Source organism: Phalaenopsis equestris, unplaced genomic scaffold (genome assembly GCF_001263595.1).
Source record: "Phalaenopsis equestris unplaced genomic scaffold, ASM126359v1 Scaffold001321, whole genome shotgun sequence".
Lineage (NCBI taxonomy): Eukaryota > Viridiplantae > Streptophyta > Magnoliopsida > Asparagales > Orchidaceae > Phalaenopsis > Phalaenopsis equestris.
In genome coordinates this window covers 348,157-375,114 of record NW_018165760.1, presented here as the reverse complement: position 1 = coordinate 375,114, position 26,958 = coordinate 348,157, and the positions used below count along the sequence as shown (strand labels likewise).

Genomic DNA, 26,958 nt, shown 5'->3' with positions numbered 1-26,958 from the left:
CACTTCCAGATTATCCACTATGCCCACTCTGTAGGACCTATTAGAGTCCCTTAGATCCAAACTCAAGATCAAATTGATAAAAGAATCTAGTTTGTCAACCCAGAAACATCAATTATACACCCATCAAGACTTATCTCCCTATATATTTACACTTCCCCTTGGACGATCATGACGACTCTTTTAAAATAAAGTGTGGTACTCACTATTTGGTGAAATTATAGCCCTCCCGGGTTATAATGTTTTGCAATAGATTTTAACATCACAAATGGTCAGTTTGTAAAGTCAATGAAGAGTCGGTGAAAATACCATCACTATTTTATAAAATAAAAAGAAATCTTTAAATCAATCTCATCCCACTTGATTAATTCCCATATGTAAGGAAAATGAAAAGAAAACTACTCAGAATTTATGGAGTTAAAACAAAAACACATGATTTGTGTTGAAAGCCAAGTCTTACAAATAAAAACTCAAACACAAATATAAATTACTTATATATGTCTTCTCCCCAAGCAATTCCTGAAGTCTCCTTCAAGCAATCTCTAAACTCTTCTTCTTTAAACAAAGACTCACACACCCACTAAAAACACTCAAAAGACTCTAAAAAATCTCCTAAAACACTAAAAATCTCCCCCCAAAGACTCCATTTTCATTCAGCCATTGACAGGTTTAATAAATAATAGGAAATTAACTAAGGGTCACTTCAAGCATCCCTTCAAATTTTGGCCAAATTCATTGAATATGCTAGAAATTTGGTTATTGTCACTATAACACCAGTTTAGGCGCTATAGCGCCCATCACACACGAAAGTTGGCACTATGGCACCATGTGAGGTGTTGCCATTTTACTCCATTTTGCCCTCATTTTCTCTAAATATCAATTCCTTGTACATGAAACCAAAAACTTGCAAAATATCTTCCTTTAAAGTTCAATATTAGAAAAAATATGCATAAAATGAACATTAAACATGTATTAAAAACCAGTAATTTTAGGGTGGATCAAGTTACAAAGGGTCATCCAACTGCGAGATGAGCATATCAATTGAAATGGAAAAGAAGCTGAAGGAGATGATGGCTACTGTGGCCACCCTTGAAAGTCAACCCCAGCCCTTAAAGATCGCTTCCCTAGAAGTACTCCAACATAAGTTGTCCACATTTTAGATGAGAAGAAGGATTTCACCTCTGTTGGAAAGGATGAATAACCAAAGAGAAATAAAGTATGACACATTTCACAAAACATAATACCAGAGAAGAATATAAAGCAGATGATCGAGCAGGGAGTGAAGGAAACCCTAGCCTAGTCAAAAGGAGGCACAACCGTCTAAAATGGTAGACCTTACCATATAAGTTTGATGTTGTGCCTTATCCCAAGGGATTCATGTTGCCAACCTTCAAAACCTTGATGGAACTGGGAACCACCGTCAGCACGCGACACACTTTTACATGAGTTATTGCAATGTAAAAGGTAATGAAGTGATTTTATTCACACAGTCTGTGAGCAACCTTTCAGGGGTCACCGTCGATTGGCACAAGAATTTGTCGAATGAATCGATAAAGTCTTTCGCAAAATTGAAGAATCTATTTGTCAAAAGGTTTTCTCAAGCTCAACACCATATCACCATCGTTGATCTTGTGGTCGAGCAACATAAATCAACTGAGACATTAGTAGATTATATTCTACGTTGGGGTATTCTTAAGAAGAAATGTGAGCCCCAATTGAAGGAGCAAAATGCAATTGAGATCTTACTCAAGAGCATTCACGGTCCAATAGCTTTTTTGCTTAAGCAATTCACCATCAAAACCTTTGAGAAGCTACTTAGCAAAGTTGCGAGCCTGCAAGAGGAGGCTAACAAACTTGGATTCTTAGAGAAAGAAGAATAGCCAAAGTTAACAAAGACTTTTGAGAAGAGATCAGGAACGGTAGCAGTGGTTGATAATGCTAACCAGCCAATACAGATCCAAACTAAGCTGTCACAACATATTTACCAGCACCAGTACTTTAGTCAGTCATGGCTTTTCCGTATAGATGGAGATCAGGTTCCAGGTTTAAAGAAAAAGTTAAACAGAGTTTACTCCTTTAGGAAAGAAGCAGTGGCAAATATGTTTCAAAATTTGATCAAGTAGGCAGAATTCACGTTGCCCGAGCAGAAGAAGCTCAAGGAAGTTGACAAGAGGGATCACCCCACATATTGTCCATACCATAGATTATTGGGGCACACCATAGAGGATTGCATCATCTTCAAGGGTTGGCTTGAAATAAACTTCAAGAATGGAACTAGGACCCTTTTGAAAGAATATTTGAGAGAACCTAAAGGAGATTCTGCTAATATGATTTTGGTCGAGCCAGTCATCCCGATTAATCCTTACATGATAGAGGATTGATGGAGCATAGTTTGGACCAGATCCTCCAAGAAGATATTGGATCATATTCAAACACTTCAGCACAAGCTTTCGCCCACAGCTTACAACCCGCCAATCCAATTTTTTTTATCACACCAGAGAACTTGCCACCACAAAAGCAGAAAGAGAAGAAGGTCATTAAGAAGATAGAGATTGATGGCACGAAGAGTAGTCTAGGGGCTGTGTTTGCTAGATTATTTGTTTCAAATTTAGGGGAGAAACCCCTCAAATTGTTGATTTTGTATGATTATATTTATGTTCCTTCAGGATCTTATAATGCAAAGCAAGTTGATTTTGACTACATTTTTATTGTCGCTAGTGATTACATAATTAACAACCAATTTGGTTTAAATTTCAATTCCCATGAAGATCCTCAAATCATACAAAACCCCAACAAACTCTTTGATATGGCTAAGGAAGACATTCATGACATGGACGATGATAGCTCAAATAGTGAAGCACCTATCCTCGAATTCCAAGGAACACCGATTACGATCGAGTTGGAACTATCATACTCAAAGACCATGTCAGGTGAGCTAGCCATCACTCTAAAAGACAAAAATATGGGTTGGATTCAAGGGATAAAAGAAATAACAGAGGTGAACCTTAGGAGTGAAAAAGTCTTGCCTCCGAGAATGGTTACAAAGGATAAAGAAAAACAGACAGCCATTCAAGAAGAGTCAACTCCACTGGTGGAAGAAATGTCAGCACAGGAAGAACCCTAAAGAATAAGTGACAAAGTGGAATATAACGTACTACCCCATCTTCAGAATTTTCCTGCTAAACTAAGCATCTAAGATGCTCTGATCCTGCCAAAGGAGATGAGAGAAGCTCTTGTCAGGGCCTCACTTGCTCCAGAGATTTGCTTAGCTCAATTGGCTAGTAACTCCTTAGACAAGATTTGTTTGTTAACGGAACAATTCGGTGTCACTTTCACAAACGATGACTTGTTGCTCGATACAACTGAACATAACTGACTGCTCTACATTTCAGTTTATATCAATATATTTACACTTTCTAGAGTGTTGGTTGATCTAGGGGCATTAATTAATCTATTGAATCTATGGACGTTAGCCTATATGGACAATGACTCTCACAAGCTCTCAACTTAAAAAATGATGTTGAGAGGATTTAACCAAAAAGGGGAGAGAGCTCTCGGATTGATAACACTATCAATGAGGATTAGTAATCTAGAAACAATTGTAAAATTCCACATCATTGAATAAGAAACATTGTTCAATGCCTTACTTGGTCAAACTTTGATCCATGAATACAAGATGGTCCCGTCGTTACTACACCAGTGTATAAAGTATTCTAAAAGAGGTCAAGACCATTGCATCAAAGGAAATATGCAACCATTCTCAATTCATGAAATTGATATTAACGAAGATGCAACTTACTTCTCTGCTTTAAAGAAAACAGTTTTCTCCGGAACACCTTGCCACTAGAGATTAAAGATACAAAATAATTGCAAAATCGAGACCAACTAACTCCGATTCAACTGCCTTCTTCCACTCACTTGCAACAAGACAACTGGAACTCCTTTATCCCTCGCATCTAAGATCAAAGCCAGGGATGAGGGAAAAGAAGAGTTAACAAGACTATTGACCGAAGGGATCCAACCATCAACTATCAACTGGAGGATAACTCTGAGGAGGAAAAGATAAAGAAGAATGCAATGATAGTCTGTAAGAAGAAGCTCAACTAGAGATCTCTTTAGAGGAAGAAAAGAAAGATGAATATAGATCAATTTACAAAAGAATCAACCACTATGTACAAGCCATGACCCTAATACTAATTCATTCTCACAAAATTGAGGTTTGGAAGTCAAGAAGGTATAAAGTGCAGACATGAAACCAATAGAATTTTATCATGGTTCATCTTCTTCCAATTTTGAAATTAATGTAAAATTAGAAGAGCAAACTTCAAATGAATTAATCAAATTACCTTTTGGCTGCTACTCTCCATATGTTCAAAAGCTTGTTCAGTGTGCTTTAGTGTCTAAATAGTTATTGAAAGAAAGGTTACACCTCTTTGAGAAATTATGAAACACTAAAAATATGAATTTTAACTCAAAAAAGGGCGTTGGATTTGGCATGGTAGGATCAACCAATGACATTGAATTTTGCTCGATTATTAGTTGCGAAGCAGAAGAAGGGTGCCTTGAAGTATACAAAAACTTAGAAGAATCTCAGATCAAAGATGCTCTGCCATAATTTCAAGAAGAGATCAAGTCAACATTTGATGAATTAAGGGAAATAAATATGGGGATTGAGATGAGACTAAACCCACTTTCATCAGCTCATTATTGGATGACAAAGAGTCTTCAGAACTAATCAATTTGTCAGAATTCAGGGAATGCTTTACGTGGAGCTACGACGAAATGCCAGGATTGTCTACAGAGGTTACAGTTCACAGACTTGGAGTGGATCATAATATAACCCTAGTCAAATAAACTCTTAGAAGGATGCACCTCGAAATAGAGCAACAAGTCATTACAGAGGTTAAGAAGTTCATAGAGGTGAACTTTGTAAGAGAGGAGCAATATCCACCATGGTTAGCCAACATAATGCCAGTTAGGAAGAAGAATTGTTAAATCTAAATATGTGTCGATTCCAGAGGCCTAAACAACGCATGCCTGAATGACGAGTTCCTCTTGCCGATTTCGGAACTGTTGGTAGACATTACATCATCGCTTGAAAATTTTTCTTTCATGGATGGATCATCCATATACAAACAGATCAAGATGTCTCCAGAAGATGTGACACTTACAACTTTCAGAACGCCGATCGGGATTTATTGCTACACAATGATGTCATTTAGGTTGAAGAACGCCAAAGCGATAATCAGATAACCATGACAATATTTTTTGATGACCTCATCCACAACCAAGTAGAGTGCTACGTGGATGATTTGGTTATCAAAAGTAAACATATCAAAAGTAAACAATCAAAAGTAAACAATGAGGAGATCACCTGTATACTTTGAGGATTATCTCCACAACCAAGTAGAGTGCTATGTGTATGATTTACTTTTAATTTAATCTTAAAATTAAACCCTTAAAGTGTGTCTTTAGTGTCACATTCGGGAAATTTCTAGGATTTGTTGTACGTTATTGTGGGATTGAAATCTATCCAGAGAAGATTAAAGTTATCTTGAAAATGCCACATCTTAAAACCTTGAAGCAACTACGATCCTTTTAAAGGAAATTGGCGTACGTAAGGTGCTTTATATCTAATCTATTGAGATGGTGTTAGCCCTTTTCCACATTAATAAAAAAGGATGCTAAGTTTGCTTGGGACGAGAAATGATAATAGGCCTTTGAAATCATTAACAATACTTAATGACACCTCTTATGTTAGCAACTCCAATCTCGGGTTGACAGTTGATACTTTATACCGCAGTATTATAAGACTCTCTCGGAGCCCTGGTAGCTCATGTCAACGGCGAGGGTTAGGAAAACACCTTACTACTTAATTCGACATCTATCTTCCCATTAAGAAACATTGTTTAACTTTAATCTTCGCCACTCAAAAGGTTAGGCACTACATGCTTACTCATAAGGTCAAACTTATCTCAAAGGTTAATCCGTTGCAATATTTGATGACCCAACTAACACTTTTCGGACTATTAGTAAGATGGTCAATGGTTTATTGCAATTTGATATAACTTTCATGCCTCTTCGCACTGTCAAGGGACAGATATTAGCAAATTTCCTCGTAGTGCACCCTTCGCCAGCTGATTATTCACACAACGACTTACCAGATGAGCAAGTGATGAATATAGGACATCCTAATGCTCAATGTTGATAAATGTACTTTGATGGAGCTTTGTTATCTCAGAGAAACAAGAATTCACAGACAATAATCCCCAGCAAAGCAGAAATCGGTTTGTTCATCGTTGCACCAGACTAGGGGATGATGAGGTTCTCATACCACCTAACATAGCCATGTACGAACAACAAATCAGAGAATGAGGCCTTGATAACTTGATTAGAATTAGCGATACTGATGATTTAACAAACATTGACATATACGACGACTCACAACTAGTCATTCATCAAGTGGCAAGACATTACAAGATTCTGAAGCCCAGGTAGGAGCAATACCATCATTACACCATGAAGCTGTTAGAGCAAATCCCCAATGTAACGATTACCAAATATTCAAAAGGGATAACACTTATGCAGACACTTAGCCTTGCTCGCTAAGGTGTTAGCATGTCCACCAAAAGATTCAATTAACATCACAATACGAGGACACAAAGTTCTGTCTCATATGAACATGGACACCTTACATAAACTGGGGAATGAAGAGATAGTAGTTGCAGTGGTCGAAGATATAGAGGACTGACGCTGACCGTTTGTTAAGTACTTACAAAATTGGAGATTACCGGAGGACAAGTTAGCAGTACATCATGACAAGAAGAGAGTGTTGTTGTACGCCTTAGTGCATAACGTTTTATATAGAAGATCTTTCGATCAGATGTGATTAAGGTGTTTAAGCAAGTCAGAAAAACAAAAGATCTTCAAGGAAGTACATGCAGGACTTTGCGGTGCTCACCAATCATACCCGAATATGAAGATGAAGATTAAAAAGATGGGGTACTATTGACCAGCCATGATGATCGACTGCATGAACACTGCCATAAGCTGGCATCAACAACAAATATACGGAGTGGTTCTACATCAACCTTCGCATGTGCTATACCAGACGATTGCGTCATGAACATTCAAATGCTTGACCAAATGAATCAAACATGAGTTTCTTAAAAAGTCGAACACAAGCTGTTCGCAAACAACAAGCCATTTTGACAGCTCTAGTTGGGAGTAGGGCGATAGGACGCCTTGGTTGTCTGGTCATCTTCTGGGCCGTCTGAATGCTTTGAGATTCAGGCTGACAGTTGTGGCGTACACTCTTATAATTCGCTATTTTAGAACTATTTTGATTTCAATATTGTATTATATCAACCTTTTTGCTTGCCTTGTATAATTTATATTCAAGTTATTTTTTTTACTTTACAAAAGTAATATTTAAACAGTATTTGAATGTTGTTAAAATATGACACAAGATTTGAATATAGTTCAATATAAATTTTTAACAAGACTTAAATATGATTCTAACAATACTGAAGTATGGGTCAATTTGAACTTATTGAAGATAATAAACTTTAGATAGTTAATTCATGATAAAAAACAGGAGCATTTTAAATAAAATAAAATTTTAGCATATTTTTTAAAAGAAAATTAGTCACTCAAATATATACTTTTTAAAATTTTCATTATCAAAGGAAATTTATAAACAAATTATGAAGAAGCGCACACCATCAATTTCTTCGGCGAGCCTCATCCAGCATATTGTCATTCAATTTTCGCCGCAAAAACCCAGTTATAATCCCCTCAGCGCGAACCATGGAGGTCCAGCTTCTGCATTCTTCCATATGCCCAAACCGCCCCATTGTCTTCGTCGCTAACCGCCCCATTGTCTCCGTCGCTAACCGCCCGGAGGCTCATCGGCTCGCTTTTGTCCAGAGCTGTTTCTCCTCCTCTGCCGGCACCGGAAGCAGGGTCAAATGTGGAGAAAATAGCGACACTGCCATCACGCCTCCCAAGGCTACTCAGCAGAGGAAATCTTATCCTTTTGGTGAGATTGAACCTCGGTGGCAGCGCTACTGGGAGGAGAACCGAACGTTCCGCACGCCGGATGAAGTAGATATGTCCAAGCCCAAGTGTTACATTCTTGATATGTTCCCTTATCCGAGGTAATATTATTTCTTGTTCTATACTTTAGCAGAGTTTATGATTACACAATTACTATCAGGCATGAGGCAAGGGATAAAGAGCACTTTTTGGTTGTGTTTGGTAGCACATTTGAATATGATTTATCACTGGATTAATCAAATCCAGCCAAATGCAAAAATACAAGGGTTCCGCAGATTTATCAATTTTGCGGATTTAAGGGTCAAAATTTTGTCTTTGATTTGGCTTTAAATCTTGATTTATTAAATCCATGGGGAGAGTGGATTTAACGGATTTACATTCTTCAGATTTACTAAATCCTACTAACGCTAAATCCTACTTGCAGCCAAACACCCCCAAAGTTTTTCTCTTTTTATATTGTTTTTATATTAACTCGCGGTAAGTTATTTTTTTCTTCTATGTGGAATTATGGTAATGGATCGAAATATACTTGTTGGAAGAGTTTGAAATTATCTGATGGATGTTTGATTTTGATTTGTTCATAGATTCACACCGCAAAATAAAGAGCTTTAAAATGGATTTAGAGCATAGAAAACAAAAGTGTAAAGTTCAGGTAGACTAGTATCAGCCTTTACCCCCAATCCCCGAAAAATCCCCTTATTTTGCACTAATTACCTTACTTATAGAAGGATTAGGGTGAGAGACTGATACTTGTTTTCTTAAAATTTTCATCTCTATTCTCTATGCTCTAAGTTACTTTTATAGCTCTTTTCTTGGTGATGTTAATCCAAGGGCAAATTAGGATCAGACATCCCAAAAGTTGTGATGAGCGTGGATTATGCCATGGATAAATCATGACCCAACACATTGCTAGCTTAATTTTGAGTTGAAGCTGAAAATTATTTTATTTTCCGAGTGTTGAATTGTAACTTACATAATATACTAAATATGAGTACTCCTACTGAAGCCTGTGTAGTTGGATTAGTTTTTTTTTTTTTTGGTTGGGTTGTGTTTTCCAAATTTGTTGAAGACAGGTCTGCCTGTGGCCTTATGTCTACTTAATCTAATTTACTCTGGAGTTTATTGGTCAATTATGCTCATAAGTAATAAGGAAAGAACATCATTATGTTTGCATGCCTTTTCTTTGAAACTTTCGAGGACAAAAAAACTACTAATAAGATTATTTTTTTGTTTACTTTGATTACCTTTTCTTGTTTTAGAATCTTTATCTTCTTTTATCACAAATACAATCTGTAGTGAATGGTTTTGTGTATGCACTGTCTTACTTTCCTTACTGATCAGTTGAATCTTGTTTTAAACTTAATAATTACTGACTTCATCGTTTTACTGCTTTCTTGGTACTTAGGAGGGCCTAATTTGCAGAGGAAACATCTCACATTGCTCATTTTATTTTTGATAGTTAACAATTTTGTTTCACTTATTGGCGAGTTGCTTTTTTATAATAGGTAAATTTATGGTTGGTTATTTTCTCTAAAAAATGGATTTAATTTAAAATCAATGTACTATATTTGAATATAGTATATTTGAAATATTATTTTCATTGTTTGGTTAGGTGTAAAACAAATATATGATTTTACTATTGTTGTCCAGTTTGAAATAAAACAAAATAAAAATAAAATATAACCAACTAGCGGCTACTAGCAGGTTGCAACAACCAGATGAGATGGGTAGCTACGAGCAACAGCGGTAGTGGGGGTGGATATGACCATCTGGAGCTACAACAACATGAAATTGTTGGTTGATGTGGAGCAAGTTTGTATTTTCATGCTTTAAAAATCATAAATCACTCTTTAGTTTAGTTTGATGTGGGAAGACATGAATTTGTCGGAGAGAGACTAATGACAATTGAACGAGAAATAAGTTAACTTATTTTTCAAAGTGAGGTGAATTTATTCTGATTTTATTAAAAAGCATTTGTTAATGCTTTATGATGTAACTTTTATTTTACAAAAACTTTCCCAAAAGTCTTTATGCACTATTTTGGAATTGTTTCTAATTTTAAAATTTTTAATCCGATTGATGGTGGCACTTATATGGAAATATAAAGAAAGATGTATTCTTACTATTGCATTTTTGTGCCACTTCTCTTTCTAATTTCTCTTGTATTTATGTTTTTTTTTTGTTGGTGACAATTTTAATGAAATTCATGACATAATAAATTATTCAACAAGTTTATGTTTCTATGCAATCTTCTTTTTCGGTTTTTTTTTATTTGAAATTTTTATTAGTGCTTGTTTTCATTTTCTTTATTTTTTTCCAAAATCTTTTTTTTTAATGTCTATAATTCTGGATGATTTTTTGTAGTATTTCCTCATCATCCTGTCAAGGGAGTTGTAGAAGTAGACTATCTTGCCGTGCTAATAAAAGCATTTTGGGTGCAGAGCACGGGGCGTTGCCATAAAACTTCTATCCCAAAGTCTAGTAAAAAATGTCTCTCTGCTATTTCAAAATGGTTCAAACGGTTCACACTAAAGATGCTTGCTAAGATTTAATCTCATAGTGAGCTAGGGAGAGGGAGGCAAAGAAAAGAAGAGGGGGTTTTGGCACTCGCCTGCTTGTGGGTGGAAGCATCAATAGAGGGAAGAAGTGTGGAGAATAAGAGAGAAAAATAAGGGAAACTGGGACTTGTTTGATTTATAGAAGTTGATTATATTTTTAAATAGTTATGGAGAGATCTGCCCTCCAATAGAATGGCAACAAGTGTTACGACTTTATACCAACATGTGGGAGAGTCATGAAATGTTACCGAGAATTCTTTGTTCATAAATTTTTGGGTGGAGGATGTGTCGAAGGCCTACTTACTAGTTTCACTTTTTGTCTGCATTTGTCATTTTGACTTCATAGGCCACCCATAGAAAAGCTTGCTCTTAAAATGAAGCACCAGTCAACAAACTACTATTTTATTTATTTATTTTTTTGATTTTTTTTTTCATATTTACATACACATTCTTCTACAAAATAATTGCAACTTTACGTTTACAATTTATTTTATATTTAATATCAATTTATTTCAATAATAATAATAATAATAATAATAATAATAATATTATTATTATTATTATATTTTATAGGTTTTAACTGTAAAATAGTCCCCTAACTATTTGTTTAAGAACAATTTGGTCTTAGAGTATCACACCTCCAATTTAGTCTCTCAAATATGCAAATTAATCCAAACTGCTCTCCCAAGGGCTAAAAATGAATCAAATATGTATATTCGAGGTACTAAAATAGGATCAATATTTTATCAAAATTTCTACATATGAGTCTGTTTTAGATTTGTTTTGTAAAGTCAAGGGACAAAATTGGACACTGTCATAATCTACACAACACATGAGTAGTTGGGGGACTCTTTTGGATTCTAATCTTATTTTATTCTCCATGAGGATTTGCTTATATGTGCGAGTTAAATTCTCTTCTTGTTTGGAGATTCTTTTTTCTATCACAACAAGAGTAATATCGGGCTTTCTTTTTTGTACAATTTTAGCATTTTGATTGCATCAGGACAGCCTGTTTGACAAAATTAGGGGTGCATTTTGGAACTTATAAGCTGATTTCCTGTAAAACCACATCCATTTGCTTCTATCGTCATTCAAATCACTTATGTAGGTCATAAGCATGCTATGGAATCCCTTTTAAAATTTGTTAATGGAAGTCTAGCTATACAAATAGAAAGCATTCTAGAGTGTATAGGCAAAAATTATTTAACAACCATCTGTTTAAAGTAACGATGTTGAATTGTACTTGCATATAAATTATACTGTAGCTATTTATGAAATTTTGCTGTTAATTATGAATTTAAAATTATACAGAGATAGAAGGATGCTATTTTGTGCTTTGGATGCCTATTTTTGATCCTGGACGTATGAGAAACTTTAGTGGATCAAGGAGCCAATAGCTTCGCATCTGCTAAGATTTTGGACTTTAGCCTGTTCAACGACTTATGTTAACTATTAAGGAAAAAGTATTGTAAAAATTGGAGGTTTAAAGCATAAAAACATTTTGTTCCATTTGAGAAACTTTGCTGCAGTTATGTGGACTTTGCTCACTACTTTTGTGTGTTGGTATCAACTAAAATTACAGAGTATTTATAAATTCAGACTGTCTTATGTACTAAGCATTAAATGCTGTATAACTAAACATAAACTTTCTAAAAATGACTTGGGAAATCATTGAAATCGTTTTATTTTTCTAGTTTGCATAAGTTCATTTATTGACATAAACTTTCTAAAAAAGACTTGGGAAATCATTGAAAGTTTGCATAAGTTCATTTATTGATAAGTTCATTTATTGACATAAACTTTCTAAAAAAGACTTGGGAAATCATTGAAATCGTTTTATTTTTCTAGTTTGCATAAGTTCATTTATTGCGCTGCATGGAATTTGAAGCAAAGCATGCATGTGTTGCAGTGGTGCTGGATTACATGTTGGTCATCCCCTAGGCTACACCGCAACAGACATTTTAGCACGATACAAGCGCATGAAAGGATTCAATGTTTTGCACCCAATGGGTTGGGATGCATTTGGCCTTCCAGCTGAACAATATGCCATTGAGGTTTGATAGACATATGTTATTAGTTTTTTTTGGCTTTATTTTTGAGTGTTAATTGTGTAGTTGATGATCAGACAGGTACCCATCCCAAGGTCACAACGATGCATAACATTAGACGGTTTCGATCCCAGGTACTTTGGAGCTAATTTCCATTCTTGGAAGTGCATTATGTGAGATTTGTTACTTTATTGCAAGGAAGCCTTCTAGAAGACATATCTTGATTTTCAGTTAGATTTCCAATTAGTTTTTCTTCGCTTTGCTTTGTAATTGTATACCTTGAAGCAATTTTGCAGAATGCTTGTTATTTTTAGTTTCCAACTTTTTGTTGGTAGCAGGGGTGGAATCTATGGATATAATTGTGAGTTGTCATCCGTTACGTGATTCTACATTTAGATTCACCTTTCTAATCAATTGAAGACACTAGTCATGACTTCTCAGTCGTTGTCTTGGTTGAAGCAAGAATTAGTAAAAGAAAATGGTGATGACGACGACGACAACAACAACAACAACAACTACAACAAGCCTTTATCCCACTAAGTGGGGTCGGCTGCATGAATCCTTCTCTCCATTGTATCCTATTGAGCGTCATATTTTCATTCAATTCTATTAAATTAAGATCTTTTTTTATAAAATATGCCCAAGTCTATTTAGGCCTACTCTTGTGAGAAGGATTTTATTTTTTCAATGCATTGATGTGCTTGTAATTTTCTTAAACTTATAGGTTTGAGCATGTTTGACATGGTAAAAGTTCCGCTGGAAGTTATGAAGTATTTTTTTGTTGAAGATGATGGTGTAATCAATCCTTAGAGCTATAACATCATTCTTATTGAATATAATTAGCCATTAACATTTATTTAAGCACTCACACGCTTTTTGGTTCGTATGATTATGAAGAATAAGTGGAATTCTTGCTTGAGCCAAAAATGTAGTAAATTGTTGAAGATGATGGTGTAATTATAAATTGGACAACTTTCATGGAAAAAATGAGATGATTTTGAGGAATGATTTTATGAAAGGTATGTGAAAGAAGCATATATTAAAGATAACATAATGAAAATTAGAATTAGATGGTTGGCAAATGCTCAACAATGGTTAAAAAAACCACCCATTTGATTTGTAGATAAAATTATTCTCTAAGAATTAAGTAAAATGACATGATTGATGCCGATGAAGCTAATACTCAAGCTATGACAACCAAATCAAGACTGTCATAGGGAACAACAATACATTCCCTTGAAACTCAATAATTATATCATTCGGTATCAAAGAGCTGGGATTTTTATGCATGCAAAAAATAATGGTGGAATTTAATTTTATAGTTTCTTATTTGGGGGGAAAATGTCATTATATATCTCGGAGCACATATGGGTGGGAAAAAGATATGATGAAAAAACTCTATGGAATAACATGGGAAATTGCTTTAATACCTAGCAAAATTATGTGGAAAACTTTATTTATTCAATTCTTCAAAGATTTTTTAGTATTAGCTAGGTATTAATAAAGCAGATGAATTGTAGTTTTTCATGAACTATGAAAATATTTTCTTAAACAAAAACAACTAAAAATATAAATCAACGAGGCTTGACCTTAATATTTGAATTTAGATTTCTTCCCACGTTTAATGAGAGATGGAAAGAACAATGTCATGATTGTTGAGATGGATGAAGTAATCCAAAAAACCTCATAGGCAGATGCATTCAGATGAACTACAACAACAACAAGAACAACAATAACAATAACGGGCCTTTATACCACTAAGTGGGGGTCGGTTACATGAATCCTTTTTCTCCATTGCATCCTATTGAGTGTCATATTTTCATTTAATTCTAACAGATTAAGATCATTTTTTATATAATATGTCCAAGTTTTTTAAGGTCTACCTCTGTTTTTCTTAACATCAGTCGAAGCTAAAACATCTGCTCTTCTAACTGGATCATCAGATGATTGACGTTTAATGTGACCAGACCATCTAAGACGACTCTCTCTAATCTTGTTCGCTACCAGAGCTACACCAACCCTATCACAGATATATTCATTTTGCATTTTGTGTCCAAGTGTCAGGCCACTCGTCCACCTAAGAAAGCCACTCATCCACATAAGCATTCCCATCTCACCAACACTTAACTTTATTTTATGTTTCTCTTTAAAAGGCCTACATTCTGTGCCATAAAGCATTGCAGGTCTCATCGCAATCTTATAAAATTTTTCTTTCAGTTTAAGCGGTACTTTTCTATTACACAATAGACCCCGAAACATTTCTCCACTTCAACAAACCAACTTGAACTCTACTAATAACATCCCCATCTATATCACCATCACTCCGAATAATAGACTTGAGATATCTAAAATATTTACATTTTTTAATGATTTGAGCACCCATAGTTACAACTTTGCCACTAGAGCTACTACTACTAAAATTACATTCCATATTATCAGTTTTAGTTCTAGTCAAACAACGACCTTTAGACTCTAATGTAGACCTCCATAATTCAAGTTTTTCCTCAACTCTTTCTCTAGTCTTATCCACAAGAAGGATTTCATTAGTGAAAAGCATACACCAAGGTACATCCTTCTATAAATGTCCAATAATCGCATCCATAACTAAGGCAAAAAGATGCGGGCTTAATGCCGATCCATGAGGTAATCCATCTAAAATAGGAAACTACTTGGTCAATCCTCTTTCTATTCCTACACAAGTAACAACTCTAGTAGACATATCTTTGATGAATTGAATATAAGTCATATCAATACTTTTTTTTTCTATAGAACTCTCTAAATGACTTCTCTTAGAACCTTATTGTAAGCTTCTTTTAAATCAATAAAAATTATATGTAGATTCTTTTTATTTTTTCTGTTTTTCTACTTCTTTTAATTATCTAAGCTTTTACATTTAATTCAGTTTTTATAACACAATTTTTTATATCTTATCTTATCTTTCATATTATTATTCCTATACCATCTATTTTTATTTATATTAATTTTTTCTTTTGATTCTCCAAATATATCTTTTGCCACATGTTTAATAGTGTTTGTTACTTTTTCCCACACAAAATTTTCTTCTTCATGAACATCCCAAATCTTGAAATGTTGAAGTTTTCTCATAAAAATAAATTTATTTGTGTCTTTTAAGTGTCTCTATCCAACTCTATGACAATGATTCCGAGTATTTTTTATCTTACAACTTTTTTTCTTAAAATTCAATTGATGTTGAGTATTTAAATCTCCACTTGAATTGACCTTACAATCTTTACTTTCTTGACGATCTCTTCTTCTCATAAAAAAATAATCAGTTGTGTTTTATTAGATTCATTCTCATAAGTAATAATATGCTAATCTCTTTTCTTAAATAAATTATTAGCAATAACAAAATCATAAGTTAAAGCAAAATCTAATATGTTGTACCTTCTTCATTAATCACTCTTCCAAAAATATAGTCATCATAAATATTTCTAAAATCTTCTATCACTCTACTAACATTTCCATATGTAATAAAAAGTCTTTCTTTAAGAGTTAACATTTGTATTAATTCTTCTAGTTCATTTTAGAATTTTTCTTTAGAACCTATATCTAAACCTCCTTGAGGAGCATAAACACTTATCACATTAAAAATTTTAGTATCAACAACAATTATAAGGGCAATAATTCTATCTTCAATTCTACTAATTTTTACAATATTATCTTTCAAGCTTTTATCTATAACTACACCTACATTTCTAGTGTGACTCCTATCTGAATATCAAAATTTAGAACCTATGCTATTAATCTCTTTAGCCATTTCTCCAATCCATTTATTTCCTTGAATATATAAAATATTTATCTTCTTATGAACCATAATATCAACTAATTCCATTAATTTGTCTGAGTGTACCTATATTCTAAGATCTTATTCTAATATTAGTTTCATGGACTAACTTCTTCACTCGCATTTGTCAGTAATGTGTGAACCCTTGCTTATTTGACATTATACCCGAGTGCCAGTGTAGCGACGCTTGCATACTTTTCTCTATGTTCAGGCCATACAGCACGTCGTTTTCAGGGGACACACTAATATTTATAAAAAGGAATCATGTTATGATTTTTCCACGAAATTTATGTTGGCTGTCGACCTCCTAACGCTACCATCTACATTCACATACGGGGTAGTGTTGACCTCATTTTTGTGAGGTCCTTCCTTCTTCTTCATAGATCCTAAGATCTAGCTTTAAGAATTCCTGTTGACCATCTTAGAAAACTAGAAATTGGTACCCACCATTTTAGAAATTCCAAAAACACTTCCTATTTTTCTGTGATGTCTAACATTTATTGTCTAAAACCATCGTCTTCTGTACGAGCGGTTAAGGGATATTGTGTGGAGACTCAGAGAGAAGTTCCCAATAGGATTTCAAGCCCTGGGAAAACCTCCTCACGACGTTATTGTCACATACACACACCAAATGCACAAAATTCACAAAATTGCATGAGATCAGATTTCAATTGAGCCTAAAGGACGAGTGAAAATGCGAACTTCTCCGGACAAACTCCGACGACAAAATGGACTGCGCCAACGTGTCCGAGACACTGATTTTGGTAGGAAATGACATCCATATTGCCATATTTTTGACATGAGAAAATTGACACGCAAATTGATGAATTCGTCAAAACGACTTCCGGTGGCGAAACAAACCCATTTTTGTTGTGTTGTGATGCACAAATAAAAATACGAATTAAATTTTATTTTTAAGAAATACTAAATTATTTTTATATGTTATCACTTATATTATTATAATCCCATTAAAACCTAAGCCTTATTTACGGCTCCACCAACATGTCTAAATCATCGTTCTAGCGGCTCGATCCCGCGGCTCATCCCGCTCCTCGCCTGTGCCCTAGCTCCATGGCAGATCCATGCGGCAGTCTTCTTCCCCAGCGTTCGCGACTCGCCTCCTCGAGCTCTGCTCGACCGAGCAGCCTTCCAACCGTGAAATTCCACCTAGCAGACCCTTCTCCTTCTCGAGGCTATACGTTCTCCTCATTTATGGTGTCGATTTCTTCCTCCCGCTCGATTGGTTGGCCAGGGCGGCAAACAGGTGGCTTTTTTCTTTTCGTTTCTCTGGCTATTAGCTTACCGTGAGGATTAGGGGGGTTGGGTTGGTCTGCCTTTCTTCTTGACTGAGAAAGAAAAAGAGGGGTTTTGAAAGAAGGGAACTTTTGGAGGATCTTGGTGTTTTCTTTCTTTCTTCTTTATTGTTGGGAAAGCTACTTCTTTCTGTTTTTGTCGTTCGAGAGGAGATCTTCTTTCTCTCTGTTGTTGTTCGAGGATCTTGCGGCCTAGATTTGTCGAACTGGGAATTAGGAAATCGTGGGAGCTATTTGCGTGAGGCTTTCAGGGAGGATTTCTGCGGGGGAGTTTTCTTCAATTTGTTTTAGTGTTTTGCTACACTAAAGATGTATTCTTTTCTCCTTTATTTTACACCATTTAGGATGACAAAAACAAAAGGATGATATTTCTTTCCTCTCTTTTAAAAGTATGAGAAAGTAAAAAAAATGGAGGCTTATTTTGAAGTTTAAGCATGAATATTTGCTTAGGTTGGTGAGAAATGAAGCATATATATATGTTACCTTTACTTTTCTTTTACTTGAAACCTATGAAGACATTGATAGAGCAGTTTGGAAATGCATTTTATTCCCTTATAAATGTTTATGGAAAGCATGTGTAGGCTATCTTTACTTTCTTTACTTGAGACACTTGAAAGCATGGCTAGGGTGGTCTTGAAATGCATTTTACTCTTTTAGAAATACATGCTGGAAAATATATTTGGGGCTTATATCTTGTTTTCTTACTTATTAAAATGCATCCTGGAAATCACTTTTGTGAGTTGAAAAATTATATTTGGGGCATATATTTTGTTTATCTTGTTGTCCCTTGTTCGAATGCATGTTGGAAATCATTTTTATGAGCTGGAAATTATATTTGGGGCTTATATTTTGTTTATCTTGCTGCCCCTTGCTATAGCACATGCTGGAAACTATTTCATGAGTTGGAAAAGATGTTTTTGGGGCCCATATCTAGTTTATCTTGCTGCACCTTGTTAGAATACATGTTGAAAATAAAATGCTGAGGGCTTTCATTATTGTTATTTTCGAATCAAGGAAAGAGCTGGAATTCATTTCGATATCGAGAAGTATTTGGCTTTAGGGATTCATTACATTCATCTTCCTCCCGCTCGATTGGTTGGCCAGGGCGGCAAACAGGTGGCTTTTTTCTTTTCGTTTCTCTGGCTATTAGCTTACCGTGAGGATTAGGGGGGTTGGGTTGGTCTGCCTTTCTTCTTGACTGAGAAAGAAAAAGAGGGGTTTTGAAAGAAGGGAACTTTTGGAGGATCTTGGTGTTTTCTTTCTTTCTTCTTTATTGTTGGGAAAGCTACTTCTTTCTGTTTTTGTCGTTCGAGAGGAGATCTTCTTTCTCTCTGTTGTTGTTCGAGGATCTTGCGGCCTAGATTTGTCGAACTGGGAATTAGGAAATCGTGGGAGCTATTTGCGTGAGGCTTTCAGGGAGGATTTCTGCGGGGGAGTTTTCTTCAATTTGTTTTAGTGTTTTGCTACACTAAAGATGTATTCTTTTCTCCTTTATTTTACACCATTTAGGATGACAAAAACAAAAGGATGATATTTCTTTCCTCTCTTTTAAAAGTATGAGAAAGTAAAAAAAATGGAGGCTTATTTTGAAGTTTAAGCATGAATATTTGCTTAGGTTGGTGAGAAATGAAGCATATATATATGTTACCTTTACTTTTCTTTTACTTGAAACCTATGAAGACATTGATAGAGCAGTTTGGAAATGCATTTTATTCCCTTATAAATGTTTATGGAAAGCATGTGTAGGCTATCTTTACTTTCTTTACTTGAGACACTTGAAAGCATGGCTAGGGTGGTCTTGAAATGCATTTTACTCTTTTAGAAATACATGCTGGAAAATATATTTGGGGCTTATATCTTGTTTTCTTACTTATTAAAATGCATCCTGGAAATCACTTTTGTGAGTTGAAAAATTATATTTGGGGCATATATTTTGTTTATCTTGTTGTCCCTTGTTCGAATGCATGTTGGAAATCATTTTTATGAGCTGGAAATTATATTTGGGGCTTATATTTTGTTTATCTTGCTGCCCCTTGCTATAACACATGCTGGAAACTATTTCATGAGTTGGAAAATATGTTTTTGGGGCCCTTTTGGGGCCCATATCTAGTTTATCTTGCTGCACCTTGTTAGAATACATGTTGAAAATAAAATGCTGAGGGCTTTCATTATTGTTATTTTCGAATCAAGGAAAGAGCTGGAATTCATTTCGATATCGAGAAGTATTTGGCTTTAGGGATTCATTACATTCATTTATTTCTTGTTATCAATTTTTTGCTTAAAACGTATGCTGGGATGCAGGAAATTTTGAAGTAACAGGCTTTATGAAATCTGATTTTTATAGCTTTGTTTTGATTCATTCAACGAGTTCGATTTACCTGGAATATTTCTCTGTTTTTGCTCCCTTTTGCTAGACTCGGTTTTTGCCCATTTATTGGGCTCGGTTTAGCCTCTATGCTGCTCATTTTGCCCATTTGCTGGGCTTGGTTTGCCCTTTTCCTGGATTTGGTTTGGGCTCCTTTTTGGTGATTTATGTAGGCTGAAGTTTTTTTTACTCTTTTGGACTATTTCTGGGCTTGGTTTGCCCTTATATTGGGCTCGGTTTGGGGCTCGGGTTGCCCCTTTCTTGGGCTTGGTTTGGGCTCCTTTTTGGTGATTTATGTAGGCTGGAGGCTTTTTACTGTTTTGGACTATTTCTAGGCTTGGTTTGCCCTGGTATTGGGCTCGGGTTGCCCCTTTCTTGGGCTCGGTTTGGGCTCCTTTTTGGTGATTTATATTGGCTGAGGTCCCTTACTATTTTGTACTATTTCTTGAGCTTGGTTTGCCTTTGTATTGGGCTTGGGTTGCTCTTTTCTTGGGTTCGGTTTGGGGCTCTTTCTTGGTGACTTATGCTGGCTGAAATCTCTTATGGTGGCTGAAATCTCTTATGGTTTGGATCTTTTCTTGGGCTTGGTTTGCCCCTTGTGATGAGCTCGGTTTGGCAATTTTGTTGGACATGGTTTTGGTGGGGGCTTCCTCTTTAATGCTCTTCCTAAGATGTGTTTTTAGTAATCAAGTTTGTCATCCCAAAATGTATTCACTATCTACCTGTAGAGTGAGGTGTTCAAAATGAATTGGGCAAATTTATTATGTCTTATTTGATGAATCTGGACTTAGTTTGGATTATTTATGAAAGTTTGTCCATTCACTCTCTTATGTATATCAAAGACAATGTAATGGTAATACCCATGGAGGTTTTTCTTTCACTATCTGTGACCGTGTATGGGGCTTGTTTTTCCTCTTCTCTGCCCTCGGCCGTGAGCCTTATTGCTGCTGTTTGTGTTATGTTTGGCTTGGATTTGCTTGGATTTAGCTTTCTTCTCATTTCCCCTAGATGTGGGTCTTCTCCTTTAGTTCTTTTATGATTGAAAATGTTTGGTTTGTGATTGATTTTCTGCTTTTCTTCTTCATTGTCCCTAGCCGCAAATCTTAATGTGGTAAATTTTCACCTTTGCTGTGAAGGTTGGTTCATTGATTGAGTGAACCGTACTTGGAGCACTTTCTACTAATTATTTTGGGCTACATTTTTAAATTTTTATTCGCCACATTTTGAAGCTTTATTCGTGAAGGTTTAAGTTACATTTTGAGGCTTTTTAAATCTTTATTTGAGAGTGATTAGATCATTTTTTTTTAACGAATATAAATGCTTTTAGGCCGATGCACTTACGATTTCGCTCCCGGTTTTACTGATTTGATTTTGTTTTAAAAAGTGGATCGACCTCATTTCGTTTGTTTTGTTTTTTTAATGGTCAAGTTAAAAATGAAAATTTTTGATTTAGTTATCTTCAGAAATGATTCATGGTCTTAAAGAAAAATATGAAGAAAAGAGAAAGGGAGAGGAAATTAAAAATGAAACTTAGTTTATCGATATGATTGAAACATAAATGAGAAATAGGGTAGCCGACCATTCACCATTCATTTTGCATAAGAAAGATGAAATTGTAATTAGAAGAATAGTTGAGAGTTGGAAGAAATTAAGAGTTTAAATGACGATTAGGAGCATGGATTGAAAGATCAGTAGACTTGCATATAGGTCCCTTAAGCTTTGAAGAAACTTAAAACCAATTGTTTTAACTAGGATTGAAACACATTTCACAACCCTTTTGCCAAAATTATAGGTTTACCCTTAGGTTTTAGGAGTCTGATAGGGAGCTAAGCTTGATCTAAAGATGTTCGAGGATTAGTTGAAAGACACTTAATTGAAGTTAGACACTTTAAAACATTTCAGGCTCAAATTAAAGTGTAGGCTTCCTAGGTCTTAGGAGCACACCCTGAGAGAGAGTTCATCATCTTAGTTTTCAAATGAACCTAAGAAGCCAAACATCTGACCCCAGTTTATGAGATAATTAGGGCACTAGACACGAGGGTGCACTAGATTGTGATTCATGACTGATTTAATTAAATCAAATAATGAAATTCTTGCCTTAACTTGACCAAAACTAAAACCCAATGCTCCGGGATTTGAGTTTGAGTCTTCACTCAGATCCTCCTGGCAATTGGGGACATTCCCAATATCACATATAAATCTCCTATTTTTGGTCATTTATATGTGATATTGTATTTTATTTTATTTGTTTGTCTTTTTCCTACGATTTACCTGTTTTCTCAAGTTTTTCAGGTCGTGCTTTGTCCTTTTACACAGCGCATACTAGCTAAACTTAAAGGAGCAACGAGCCTCCCAGGTGTATAGGTTTCATTTACATTATAGTATTTTCTTTTATAAGCATGCTATACTGTCCTTCTTCTTTACTGTACAGTACATTGTTGCTTTTGTTTCACACTGCATGTTTTAATGCTTAGTTTTTTTACTATGCCTTAGTATAGGATAACCTAGTGGTTAGGTGCATTTTTAAAATTAAAGCTAAACCCGGAGGTTGTCCTCGAACATCTTTAGAGCGAATATCGTGGGCAGCACGACAAGGAAAAACTTAAAGGTGGATCTGCAACAGGAAAACATCTTTACACCACCTATCATTTTATTTAGTTTAAATAACAACTCATAGGATCACCCTTTAGGCTTTTGCACAACTCTCTGCTGTGCAATTATAAGTCAATTATAAGTCATAACGCTTTAGGATTCCGAAGTTACCGTCCGGTACGGTGTAAATCCTTTCATCTTTTTAGGCTATTTGCACAGTCTGATATTGTGCAAACATAAGTCTTAAATCCTAAATAATTTGCAGGATTGAAATATCAAATAAACATCATTTCAAAAACATAAAGCCAAACAATAGGATAGTCGAGAAGTCACCGGGATTTTTCCTGGATCTGTGATGTCCCATACTTTTCTTCCCTTTGGATTCCTTAAAATAACTATTCTTATTTTGAACCATTCCCATTTGATCTCCCCATGTCCAATCGTGAAAACCTAAATTTTGAAATCTTGAAGGCAAAACCATCTGATCTTAATCAAGACTTTTTTTAAGTGACTTCCAGTCATTTAAGATATAATTAACTATCGGGGCTTGCCTCTATAGGGAACCTGAAACCCAGATAAAATAAACCCTATCTATTTTTTATATTAGCTAGGGGAACTTGTTGGCCTTTTAATAAAATATTTCGCAGACCAAACGGATGTCACAAATTCTTTAGTTTAGGTGATTGAATTCCTATTACAAGTGACTATTATATATTTATTCTTCGGGATAAGTGTATTACTTGTAGTATTGTATTCAATCATCTAAACTATTTAAAATGTGAGACCCATTTGGTCTCACTTATTTTAAAATTAAAATGTTACTTAAAAAAAAAAAGGTTATATTCATATTCAAACTATTTTTAAAATCACAAAATCATCACTTTTTCAAGTCACGAAATTAAAACGGCCGACAAGTAGTAGAAAAAAATCAGGGAGATCTATATGGACTTTCAAGAATCTATGAACAATAGAAACATCGAATGACATGCATGGAAGTGGATTCATTGAATGTTATCATCAAACAATTGGTTGAGAGGTATGGCCATTGTTCTCTAAAATGGAGGCTTCAGGTTGGAACCCTTGTAAAAAATTAATTTATTTTTTTAATTATTTATATGCTTAATTTGTTGTTTAAAGCTACAAATAACTTTACATTTTTGAATGACCGCTTCCCTGAAATTTTTTTTTGAGGTTCTGTCTTTCCACTGAATTTAGGCCCAAAAATTGAAAAAGTGACACTTTGTCCAAAGCGAATCCAGTCAAAAGTGATTTTTGGCATTTTTATGCTCCCGCCAGTCTGCAAAAACACATTTTGTCGCTTTAGGATGTCTTTGCGCTGGGTTCCTGGCAGGTGCGATGGATTTTTCTGGCGACAAAGAAATTTTGGTGATGAAATCAGGAAATAATGTCAAGCAGTTTCAATCGGATGTGAGTTTAGTTTAGTTTTCTTTTTGGTTTGAGTTATTTTTTATTAGTTTCGTGTTATGCTGGTGCTCTTTGTTTTTTGTTAGGTTTTTTAGCTTATAGTTAGTTTGATGTTATTTTGGTGATATGGTGGTGTTTAGTTAGGTTTGTTATTTTGGTTTAGGGTTTATGATTGTTTTTTATGGTGTTATTCTAGTGTTATGGTTCAGTTTTTTGTGATTGTATTATTCTATCAGTGTTATTGTTGTATTATTGTTGTGTTATTATGATATTATTGTGGTGTCATTGTGGTATTATTGTGGTGTTGGTATTTGTTTGTTGTAATTTTGGTGCTATTAGTGTTTTTATGGTGGTATTACTATGGTGTTATTGTGGTGTGACTGTTATGCTGTTGTGCTGTCAGTGTAGTTTTCTGTGGTGTTATTGTGATGTTTGCTCTATATCTGACTATCGTTAAATTGATGTGCTAATGTGCAGTCTGGAAATGTGTGCAATGATCCAATTGTAGAGTTGGTTCTTCGCATCCCTGTCCACAATGATAAAAAAACATATGAAAATTAATGTGTCTATGCACATCATGTAGGATTTACTGTTAGGAAGGACCAAAACAGCTTTTGACCAAACTTCAAGAAGATTAAGAACAAAGATTTTACTTGCAGAAAAGCTGGTCACAAGGTGTCAAAGTTCACCCATATGGTGAAGTTCAAAAAACACACGAGGACTGACTCTTAAACCATTGTTAGATATGTCGTCGATGTTGAAGGAAATTGGATAGTGAAGAAATTCATTGAAAGTCATAACTACCCTCTGGCGGAAAACAATGATAAGCATCTTCTGTGTTTCAGTAGAAAGATAAACGAGTTAAATGCAGATGCGCTGAGGTCAATGATAGGATCAGAGATCGGAGCAACAGATGCATATAACTTTATGGCTACAGAGGTTGGGGGGTGAAGAACCTATAATGCACGAAGAGAGATACATTCAATTTTATTCATAGAGAAAAAAGGGAAAGAATGGAACAAAGAGATGCCAATTCTCTAATACAGTTGTTCATGGAGAGGTAAGCCGAGAATACGATGTTTGCCTGAGATTTTGAAACCGATGAGTGTGGTAGACTCACAAGTTTTTTTTAGAGCGATGGGTTATCCAGACTTGATTATAATTATTTTGGGATGCAATAATTTTTGATACAAACTATAGATTAAATAAGTATAATTTATGCTGCCCTCCTTTTGTAGGGGTGAACTACCACTAACAAAACACTCTCTTTGGAGTTGGCTTTTTGTTCGAGGAAACCATTGATTCGTTCATTTGGTTATTCAAAACATTTATCCGAATAATAAGTGACAAGCATCCAACGACAGTTTTTACCAATCAGGATCAAGCGATAGCACAAACCATTGTGGATTGTACCCAACACAACACAGATTATGCCAATGACATACAAGAAATTTCCTTCAAAAGTGCATTGTGATATGGGTGTCAAGAGTGTGAGTGATCTCTTTTACAAATGCATGAGCAAGTGTGATTCCGAAGAGGTTTTTGAAGAAAATTGAGCCACAATGATTGAGAAGGGGAACCTACACAGCAATGTGTGATTAAACGACATGTACAAGATTAGGCATAAATGATCGACAGTCTTCAATAAAGAAATATTTGCATGAGAATATTATCAACACAAAGAAGTGAGTCCACAAATAATGTGTCATGGTGTTTCCAAGCCTACTAGCTCTCTCATTGATTATTTTGTTGGTCTTGAAAATATAATGAAATCATATTATCGAAATGAGATGGATGAAAATTTAAAAAGTGATCAATCCGTCATTACCCCCGTGGTAAAAGCCAACACAGTCTTGAGGCAAGATGCCACATTTTGTTCAAGAAAGCTTTACTCAATGTTCCAGCAAGTACTATTGGATGGGCTATGTGGGCTTACAGTTGAATTCTCCGCAGAGAGTGACTGACAATATTATGTAACGGATTTGGATAACGAAGGGATAAACAAGCACTGGATTGTGAAACTTGATGAAGTTAATTTTGAGGTCATTTGTAGTTGCAAAAAATTTGAAATGATGGGGTTATTGTGTTCTCACTCTCTTTTTGTGCTTAATGTGGCTAAAATAAAACTGATTCCCGACAAATATTTGTTATTGTGGTGGTCTGTTCACGCTAAAAGAGACATGTATAACAACTTTGGTTACGAACATCGGAAGAAATCCCAAATGAGCACCGGTTCTTCAAGCGACCTACTATTTTGCTCACACACTCACAAGTTTGCATACCAACTCATTAATAAAGTACAAGGAAATAAAACAATCGAGCAGATGCTTCGGGAAATATTTAAACATTTCTCTTGAGATATTGATGACACATTAGTTGGAAAACCAACTCAAGCAAAGAAAAAAATAAAGAAAAAAAAAACGCCAAATGCCCAATTCAATTTGAATGACCCAACAAAGATGAGGCCGATGACCCAACAAAGATGAGGGGCCGAAAAGAGTTTCTACATATATGTTGAAAGAGTATTGAGAGAAAAATAAGAGACCAAACAATATATATTTCAACAAGCTAAGCTGTTTTAATCTACGCATTATTGCCTTTCTCAAACCTAAACCATTGCATGTAGGAAAAGATCAAGAAGCATCAACAAGCTGAGAACCCAGTATTCCTTGCGAGACAAATTTACTTGAAATGCCAGATTGTCTCAGCTAGGCATATAACTGATATTCAGTAGCATATAACAAAAAATTTAGTAGCATTAGACTCTTTATTTTTTAATTTTTTTTTTCAAAATTTC

The 26,958-nt window shown here is 35.1% G+C and overlaps 1 protein-coding gene across 4 annotated transcripts in view; it reads left to right on the top strand.

The window, feature by feature from the left end:
* Nucleotides 1–7,715: 7,715 nt before the first annotated feature.
* LOC110034000 (leucine--tRNA ligase, chloroplastic/mitochondrial) overlaps nucleotides 7,716–26,958 on the top strand; it is a 162,253-nt gene continuing 143,010 nt past the window's right edge. For 3 of the 4 annotated variants that reach the window (XM_020738211.1, XM_020738210.1, XM_020738212.1), the window contains exons 1-3: nucleotides 7,716–8,156; nucleotides 12,523–12,667; nucleotides 12,739–12,795. In XM_020738211.1, coding sequence (XP_020593870.1) covers nucleotides 7,807–8,156; nucleotides 12,523–12,667; nucleotides 12,739–12,795 — 552 coding nt within the window. In that variant the 5' untranslated portion in view covers nucleotides 7,716–7,806. Of the gene's footprint in view, nucleotides 8,157–12,522; nucleotides 12,668–12,738; nucleotides 12,796–26,958 lie in introns of those variants that run through there. The other variant, XM_020738213.1, reaches the window with a different exon arrangement.